Below are 9,504 nucleotides of genomic sequence, written 5' to 3'. Positions count from 1 at the left end.
TGTTGATGTAGAAGAGACATGAAGAAGAGGGGACACATGTTGATGTAGAAGAGACATGAAGAAGAGGGGACACATGTTGATGTAGAAGAGACATGAAGAAGAGGGGACACGTGTTGATGTAGAAAAGACATGAAGAAGAGGGGACACATGTTGATGTAGAAGAGACACGAAGAAGAGGGGACACATGTTGATGTAGAAGAGACATGAAGAAGAGGGGACACATGTTGATGTAGAAGAGACATGAAGAAGAGGGGACACATGTTGATGTAGAAGAGACACGAAGAAGAGGGGACACATGTTGATGTAGAAGAGACATGAAGAAGAGGGGACACATGTTGATGTAGAAGAGACATGAAGAAGAGGGGACACATGTTGATGTAGAAGAGACATGGAGAAGAGGGGACACATGTTGATGTAGAAGAGACATGAAGAAGAGGGGACACATGTTGATGTAGAAGAGACATGGAGAAGAGGGGACACATGTTGATGTAGAAGAGACATGAAGAAGAGGGGACACATGTTGATGTAGAAGAGACATGAAGAAGAGGGGACACATGTTGATGTAGAAGAGACATGAAGAAGAGGGGACACATGTTGATGTAGAAGAGACATGGAGAAGAGGGGACACATGTTGATGTAGAAGAGACATGGAGAAGAGGGGACACATGTTGATGTAGAAGAGACATGAAGAAGAGGGGACACATGTTGATGTAGAAGAGACATGGAGAAGAGGGGACACATGTTGATGTAGAAGAGACATGGAGAAGAGGGGACACATGTTGATGTAGAAGAGACATGAAGAAGAGGGGACACGTTTTGATGTAGAAGAGACATGAAGAAGAGGGGACACATGTTGATGTAGAAGAGACATGAAGAAGAGGGGACACATGTTGATGTAGAAGAGACACGAAGAAGAGGGGACACATGTTGATGTAGAAGAGACATGAAGAAGAGGGGACACATGTTGATGTAGAAGAGACATGAAGAAGAGGGGACACATGTTGATGTAGAAGAGACACGAAGAAGAGGGGACACATGTTGATGTAGAAGAGACATGAAGAAGAGGGGACACATGTTGATGTAGAAGAGACGTGGAGAAGAGGGGACACATGTTGATGTAGAAGAGACATGAAGAAGAGGGGACACATGTTGATGTAGAAGAGACATGAAGAAGAGGGGACACATGTTGATGTAGAAGAGACATGAAGAAGAGGGGACACGTGTTGATGTAGAAAAGACATGAAGAAGAGGGGACACATGTTGATGTAGAAGAGACACGAAGAAGAGGGGACACATGTTGATGTAGAAGAGACATGAATAAGAGGGGACACATGTTGATGTAGAAGAGACATGAAGAAGAGGGGACACATGTTGATGTAGAAGAGACACGAAGAAGAGGGGACACATGTTGATGTAGAAGAGACATGAAGAAGAGGGGACACATGTTGATGTAGAAGAGACATGAAGAAGAGGGGACACATGTCTGCAGTGTGTTATAGGTGTGTTCATGTAAATGGTCTGAAAAGACTAAAATCCCAGAAGGATTCTCAATAGAGGCCAAAAATAGAAATATGAGTTGCAATTACAAGCCGAGGACTTTTAGGAGTATTGCAGTTTGTCCACACTTCACACTTCCTGATGCACACGAGTCCATGTATACTACATTAAATAAATGGACAAACATGAAGAATAAGCAACCACATCTTCTAGTTTCTTTTTAAGTGATTCAGTGTCTTGAGTGAAGGCCGAGGTGTTTGCATGCAGCCGTCAGAACTGGTTTTATAATCCCAAGCTAATTAGCATGACAAAGTCTCTGTTTATGTTTTAATATTACAAATTGCTTTGACAGAAGTCTGCTTGAGTACTTTGTGACAGGGAGCAGAACATTGAATGTAATGTAATATTCCATTCCTTACACACTCAATGTATATAATATCCTGATTTATATTTTGGTTCCTGTAAATTGGTATTTCAACATGTATATATTTTCCGCTTTGTGAATGCTGTTTTATTTCTATTTTGAGATGTTTACATTTTTGAATTGTTTATTTCTACTCTTTTAATTTCTCTTGTGTGCAATGCCTTGTGTTTTATCCTGCTGCAACGCAAACATTTCCCAAATTGGGATCAATAAATACTTCTTATCTTATGTTAAAACTCAAATAAAACCCTTATACGCAGTCATTTCCTGAACAATGAAATGAGTAGGTAACCTGTGAGCACGGAGAACAAAAGGCAGCTTACTCTTAATGAGTTTGTTTTTATGATTGAACATTTTAAAAGACACATTTTAGAAGCGTATTGAATAAGCGCATGAGAGGAAGGAAGCTAAGGATCATATACAACGTCCTCTGCAATACAAGAAGAAATGACATTTAAAAAAACATTCACTTCTGCGCTTTCTCTCTGTTTACAATACATTTGAACTTCAACAGTAACACTGGCATTGATGGAGATGACGACACTCTACGCAAACATTAATGAAAGACAAGCCAATAGTTTCTCTCAGTCTGACTGCAGAACTGTTGCTCACATTAATTAAAGGACCTTCTTGTCCTGAGCATGTTATTGAATTAGTTTCCCTGCGTCTCACCCGGCTCCCTGTAGCCTGCTGTAGTGAGGAAGGTTGCCAAGTAGCATGAGGACAAGCGCCAAGTGATTTCCTGGGGCTTCATTTAGGGAAATCTGAGACTGAGTCTGTTGAATAATAATAATATAAAATGTATAAAGTGAATTTCCTGGTGCTCAAAATGCTTACAAGCAAGTAAAACAAAATAACAACAAAAGTAGAAAGTGCTAAGCTCGGAGGAATAAGGGCAAGGGGTTAGTGGATTAGGATTTGAAGGCAAGAGTGAAAAGGTGAGTTTTGAGGGATTGTTTAAATGATGTGAGAGTGTTGGCGGATCTGACGTGGCTGGGGAGGGAGATCCAGAGTGTGGGGGGGGGGGGGGGGGGGCTGGGAAGGCCCTGTCACCCCAGGTCCGGAGCTTTGTCCTGATGGGCTGCAGTAGGTTAGCTTCAGCAGACCTGAGGCGACGGGTGGGGGTGTGTCGTTGGATGAGGTCACAGAGGTAGGGGGGGGCAAGACTGTTGAGGGCTTTGAAAGTGAAAAGTAATATTTGAAAGTCAAAGCGGTGTTTGATGGGGAGCCGGTGGAGGTCATGGAGGATAGGGGTGATGTGGTCGGGTGGAGGTGAGCAAGTGGGCAGCTGAGTTTTGGACATGCAGGGGATGCTGTTGCAGTAATCCAGCCGGGATGTTGAATATAGCCGTATCTAACACACTGTATTGTTGTTTCATTATGACTGATATAGCAACTGTGATTTGATGTGTGATGCTAGAGGGAATGAGTATTTTTGAAAGATCATCAGTGAAGATATTTAAAATGATGGTGGGATTTTTTTAAGACTATATGTACCAAACGTGATCCGGGTCTTAAATGTGTCTCAACCACAGACCTGATTTCCAGCTATTTTCCAAAATCCTACGGAGAAACTGCATTGCGTTTTTGTCGAGGGAACCGGAGGGAGTTTACTTCCTGGTTTTAGGACGCGTCACTGTGGCTCTCTATTGGGGCCTCTTTAAGGTCCATAATACCATTTGTAGGTCAGGACTTGGAATACAAATAACAGTGATTTGCTATTTCGATATGATTCCAATGATAGGAATGCATTATAATTCTCATCTTTTAAAAATACATTCAAACAATTATGGTGTGACCCAAAGATATTGAAGTGACTGTGATTTTGTATATATTGATTGTTGTGCTTTTATGTATGTCTTAATGTGTGCATATGTATAAATGTGTCTGTTGATTGTGTATATATAGGATATACATATATTTGTATTTTTTTATTTGGGATTGTGGGAAACGGTATTTCGATCTCTCTGTCTGTACACACAAACTGAAAGATTGAGAATAAAGTTGACTTTGACTGATATGTACCAAACATATTGTTTTGTTAAGTCTGTAAAACACTTTGTAGGCAGGGAAAACCCTACTGCGCCATAAAACTTCATTCAGATATTTACAGCTACTTGATATGAAATGGAATCTGGTTATTGCACTAGTCCAACTCCAGCTCATATTGTGACTTTGATGCACTTTTGATAAATGAAACCTCCCTTCTAAGAGCTGATATCTATCCAACACAATGCATTTGGTGACACTGTCTTACAGCACAAAGACAACCATCAACTGTCGTCTTCCTCAGTGAAGCTAATCAGTTCTCCTGCGTGTTTCAGCCTCTCCCTGGAGCCTCCTCTCTCCTCCCTCCTCCCCCCGGCTTGTTGTTCCTGTTTGGCCAGCCGGGGAGCATATGCTGTGACAACACGCCCCGGCTTTATTTACACACCATAATGCAATTATATTTCATAAGAGTGTACAACAGTAGCTCATTAGCAGCTTCTGGTGTTGCGGTGGGCCGGGCAGCGCGTGCCGCTCCACCGTCAGCTCCCTCAGGTACTAGAGCTGATGCTGACTGAGCTAAAGGGCCCCCCGGGACACACACACAGATAATAGACAGGAGTGTGTGTGTGTGTGGTTGTAGTGAGTTATAGCGTCCCTAAAGAAACCACAGGACACACGTCAGGTCGAGCCTCGGCTCCACACAAATAATCAGAAGCATCTCTCCGTCCGTTTATCTGCCTGCAGCGCCGCTAACCACAGAGAGCAAACAGACGACAGGTGGGGGGGGGGGGGGAGAGGTGCACCTGACAGCAGCACAACTGTATGCTAAGGCCCTCTGAGGAAGGTAAATAGTAATGTCAACCTACCCCCCCCCCCCATCCACTCCCCAATTCAGCAGCTCCTACTTTCATCTCACTGTTCTTTACTCAAAGGCACAACATCTCAGAGAAAGCGTTCCCACCGCACGTCTGCTCCCCGGGGGCTACCAATGTTTTTGTTGTGTCTGCAGTTTCCGTCAAATACAGAACAAGGTTACTACCTCACAGACTCAACGGAAAACTGTAAACAAGAAGAATTCAACTTTAGAGGTAAAAACAGGGTTTACACGATGCACTCTTAACTGCTGAGCTCGAAGGGGGAGAGGGCGACAACATCACATTCTTAGCGATGATATTCGTTATCCAATTCGAGGCATATTATGTTGATAGCATGTTAATTGTAGAATTGTGAGACCATCTCCATTAAGATTGTTTCCCTACAAACCTTACTTTTAAATGCATTTCAGTCCGCCTCCAGTTTGCATTCTCCCTTTCACAATAAAAGACCTGCATTACTTCCTACAAGGGATCATTTAATAAGAAGCAACTTTACAAAGAAGCTAACAGTAGCTATCCTGAGCTAGCAGTTTGTCGTTAGTCGTTATACAGAGTGTATGCAGGAATCCTGAAGTCAGATGTAATTCCTTTTAAGACCTTTTTTAAGACCCTTTCCATATACCGGTATTTTAAGACCTCATCGCCACTTGGAGTTCTAACCGGTTACCTTGGCGACACACTTTACCTCACATTGACTATAAACAGTATTGATTGTCCTTCCTCCTTATCTTCCAACCATTTGGACGCTAACTTGCATTTCCCCATAACGATGTTGCTTAGCAACCGGCGTAAACGGGCCTTCGCGCGCTATCAAGCAGTGAGCGTGCGATGTCCTGTTCAGATGACGTCAAATCCAACGGGATGCCATAAATAAACTCCACAGAATCACACTACACACCTACGCAATGATTACATTCAGGCAGACTGTAGAATGCAACCTCTTTGGACAATTTATATACTTATTGAAAACAAGCTACAAAATGTGATACCTTGGAAAATGCCCTTAATACTTTTTTAGACCCCGCGGAGACCCTGTTAAAAGTAAAACTAATCATTGTAACTATTCAGATCTATTGATCTTTAATGATCATTTACTAAGTGACAGTCAGAAAAAGAATCAGTTGAACTGTTCAGATCAAAAGCATTGTCCGAAATGTAAATGCTCAAATCCAATAATAACTTGCTTACTTGAATATGTAAATAAAGACACATTTAAGTTTTTTATTAAATACACATCTATCTTACTTTATATATTGTTGAAAAAAAATGTCCGATTCAAGCTGCTACACGCAAAAGCACATTTGTATTTCTTCTTACATTCAGTCAAAAACTAAAAGTTGAAAAACTGTTCATTCCTAAAAATCTTAAAGTGTTGTCTAGCAGTGTTTCTGGGGACTCATCAAAACAAGACGTACAGAATGTCCACTGCCCACTTTCAATTCATTGTAAGTCCTGTTTAAGAAACTCAAGTTGCCATTGTCCTCCAGCAGCTGTCGTCGTCCTACAGATTTATGAATATCTCGACTGTAGCACAACGCTAGTTTGTTAGCTCAGGAGACGCCATGGGAACCGCAGAGAAACAATTGACCTAAGTTGGAAACAGAAGGCCATAGTGGCTATTGTTGTTTAAAATACACACAGTTCAGTTGGTGGACTACAGTGATATAATTAAGATGCCCTACCCGAGGCTCTTTTGTTGTTTTGTGTTTAACTAAAGTGACAAATCACCTGAGCGAGCCGGGTCACCCAATACCTCTCCGGGCCTCAGGGCTCTTCTGGTGAGCAAACAACAACCAGCGCGACTACACTGTATTACTACATGGTGCCAGCCTCACAGACAATTATTATTTCCCCTGCATGCGTGACAGTGTGCGTGTCTGCCCCCTATGCACATACAATAATTGTTTTCAAGTGAATATGTGTGTTTGCTTAGGTTTTGTGTGTGTTTCTGCTCAAGCCTGAGTCTTTTGTTCACTCAGGTTTCAATATGAGGCGGTTGTGCTGTACCAATGTAAAGCAGTCACACAGAACAATAACTGTGTGCATGTGAGGTGACGTGAGCAGAGCGGGGCCTCGCTGTAATTAGGATATATTATTATTCTGAAATACGCTCGCGTCACCAAAACCACAATCTAATTGAGTCATTGTTGAGAAGTGAGAGCAAAACAGATCAAACATGACAGCACAATGCACTGATGAAGCTGGCATATTAATTGAGTTCATCTGCATGTGTGTGTGTGTGTGTGTGTGTGTGTGTGTGTGTGTGTGTGTTTCTCACCTCCTTCTCGTCCTCCTGTTCCTTTCTTTTCCGCTCCAGGCGATTCTGCTCCGCCTCTTCTCTCTCTTGGGCCTCTCTCTGAAAAAGAAAGACATTTATGTGATTAAAAATAGGATGCAACGGCAGAATCAAGACGATAATGTGACATGTAATCTGTAAGACTGTCACTATGTTTCCCACTGGTGATGAAGTCTTATTTGAGGACGTTTCTATTATGTTATGAGGGTCAAGTAACTTAGCTGTAAAGATACTCAAGTATTTCAATCTAACACAAATAACGTGAGACAAATCAAAGCCTCCCTTTTGAAAAGTTGGAATATTCTTTACTTGAAGGAGTTCAACGATAATCAAGATCGTAGGAAAAGTTTGTGCTTATGCTTATTTGTTAATAAGTACTGTCTAGAACAGGGGTTCCCAAACTGTTCAGCCTGCGACCCCCAAAATAACAGTGGCAGAGGCAGAGACTGGCGACCCCAGTCAAATTCATTAATTAAAGTTTTCCACACTCTCGCAGGAATGTCTCAGCAATGGAGCGAGCTTCAGTTTCACTTTTGATTGCATGATATAGCCCAGCGCAACACCTTCGTCACACATGTTTCCACTTGCTTGTAACCTTTTCAGGCGATTTGTAATCTGTTCTAAAAAATCTGTGTTTTTTAGGATTTCAAGAAGCGTTTAAAACAAACAATGGATGTCTTTCATGAACATGTATCCATGCTGGAAGTAGATTTAGATGTTAGGAGTGAGATGGAGATTATTATCTAATATATGCATCTGATGAAGCATTGCATGAAGTCTGTTGATGATCAGAGGCTGTTGTGGGGGCTGCATAAACGTTTTTTATTATTGGTTAAGTGGTCCTTGGTATGAAAAAGTTTTATCCAGATGGCCAGTCCGCCCCTGAAAAATGTCTATGCACACGTTATTATTAATAATTTAAAAAAAAGGTTGATAGAAGAAATTGATAACATTTTTTATCTTCTAATCATCTCGCGACCTCCACTTTGGGAACCCCTGGTCTAGAATACCACAGCTTACTCAAAGTTCAGTCATTTAAGTAGACAAGTTTCCTCTCAATATTTGTTACTGACATTTAACTAGAGATCCAGGAAATCTAGTTTATTAGAGACTCATCTATTAATATGTAATACAAGCAATTAATTTGACACATATAAGGAGATGTTTTGGTTAAACCTGTACATGGTGTACATTTACTGTTTAGAATACCACAACTTACTCAAAGTGCAGTGATATAAGTAGACACTATTATAAGTTTCCTATAATTGGTACTGACATTTAACAAGAGATCCAGAAAACCCAGTTTATTAAGAATCTCATGTATTTAAATCTAATACAAGCGATTAATGTGACATGTTTTGGTTAAACCTGTACATGGTGTACATGTACTGCCTAGAATACCATAACGTACTCAAAGTGCAATGATACCAGTAGACCATTTTTCAAGAATCGTATATTTGTTACTCATATTTAACGCGAAATCCAGAAAACCAAGTTTATTAGTCTCATCTATTTAAATCTAATACAAGCAATTAATGTGACACATAGAGAGACATGTTTTGGTTAGACCTGTACATGGTGTACATGTACTGCCGAGAATACCACACATTTCTCAGAGTGCAGTGATACAAGTCAGACATTTAGATTTATTTAACAAAGATACCTTTTTACGGTCGGCTTCTAAAGACACGCGGTAGGCCTCGTCCTGTTCCCTCTTCACCGTCTCTCTTATCTCACGTTCGTCCTGGGTGCAGAGGGGGAGAAACAAAGAAAGAAAGAAAGTGGGGCCCATTAACTAACAACACAATCAAAAGGAACACAAAACATCTGAAGCTGAGGTGACGGGTGTGGGAGCCGGAGAGGGAAAATGCAGCATGTCAAGTGTGGTCACGTACAAACACCAGGTATGAAAGAGTGGCACCAGAGGGGCTTCATTGTGACCGTCGTTTACCAAACCCAGAGCCTCCTTTATGTTTCCTCTCATCTCAGTTTCACCGTCCCTTTCTCCTTCCTGTTTGTACAGAGGGAAGGGGACAGGCGGCCCTTCTCTTTCTACCTGCTGTGGCTACAAAGTGTTTTATAAAGACTGGGACTGAAAAACCAGAGTCCATTGTGTTCGCAGCGCTCCGCCATTAGTTTCCCGTGCTCTGAAGGCCCATGCTGTGTGCCAGCCCGGATATGGCAAAGTAAGCTTATTGTGACGATCAGAGGGCTACTGTGCGGCAAAAAGGACAGTGTGTATTGTTGCATTCAATCAAGAAAAATGCAAAGGATACATTTGTGCTTTTGGCCCGCATAATAGGTGAACATTGAAAGGAAACTGTAAAAAGAATGGAGGAGAGGGGACAAAAGCATCAAAAGTGGCCACCTTCAATAGACCGGCGCTGAGTCACGCAAACAAGTAGTTCACGTTTGATACTCTT

General features: G+C 41.6%; 1 protein-coding gene across 1 annotated transcript in view; it reads right to left on the bottom strand.

The window, feature by feature from the left end:
- Window positions 1–9,504, bottom strand: part of faf1 (Fas (TNFRSF6) associated factor 1) — a 111,635-nt gene that overhangs the window by 17,640 nt on the left and 84,491 nt on the right. The window contains exons 16-17 of the mRNA XM_079641107.1: window positions 8,745–8,825; window positions 7,064–7,141 (exon numbers count right to left, since the gene is read on the bottom strand). Coding sequence (XP_079497233.1) covers window positions 7,064–7,141; window positions 8,745–8,825 — 159 coding nt within the window. The remainder of the gene's footprint in view (window positions 1–7,063; window positions 7,142–8,744; window positions 8,826–9,504) is intronic.

This window comes from Notothenia rossii (assembly GCF_949606895.1).
Source record: "Notothenia rossii genome assembly, chromosome: 1".
Classification (NCBI taxonomy): Eukaryota; Metazoa; Chordata; class Actinopteri; order Perciformes; family Nototheniidae; genus Notothenia; species Notothenia rossii.
Note: the sequence above shows the minus strand (reverse complement) of the source record. Positions and strands in the feature narration are given on the sequence as shown.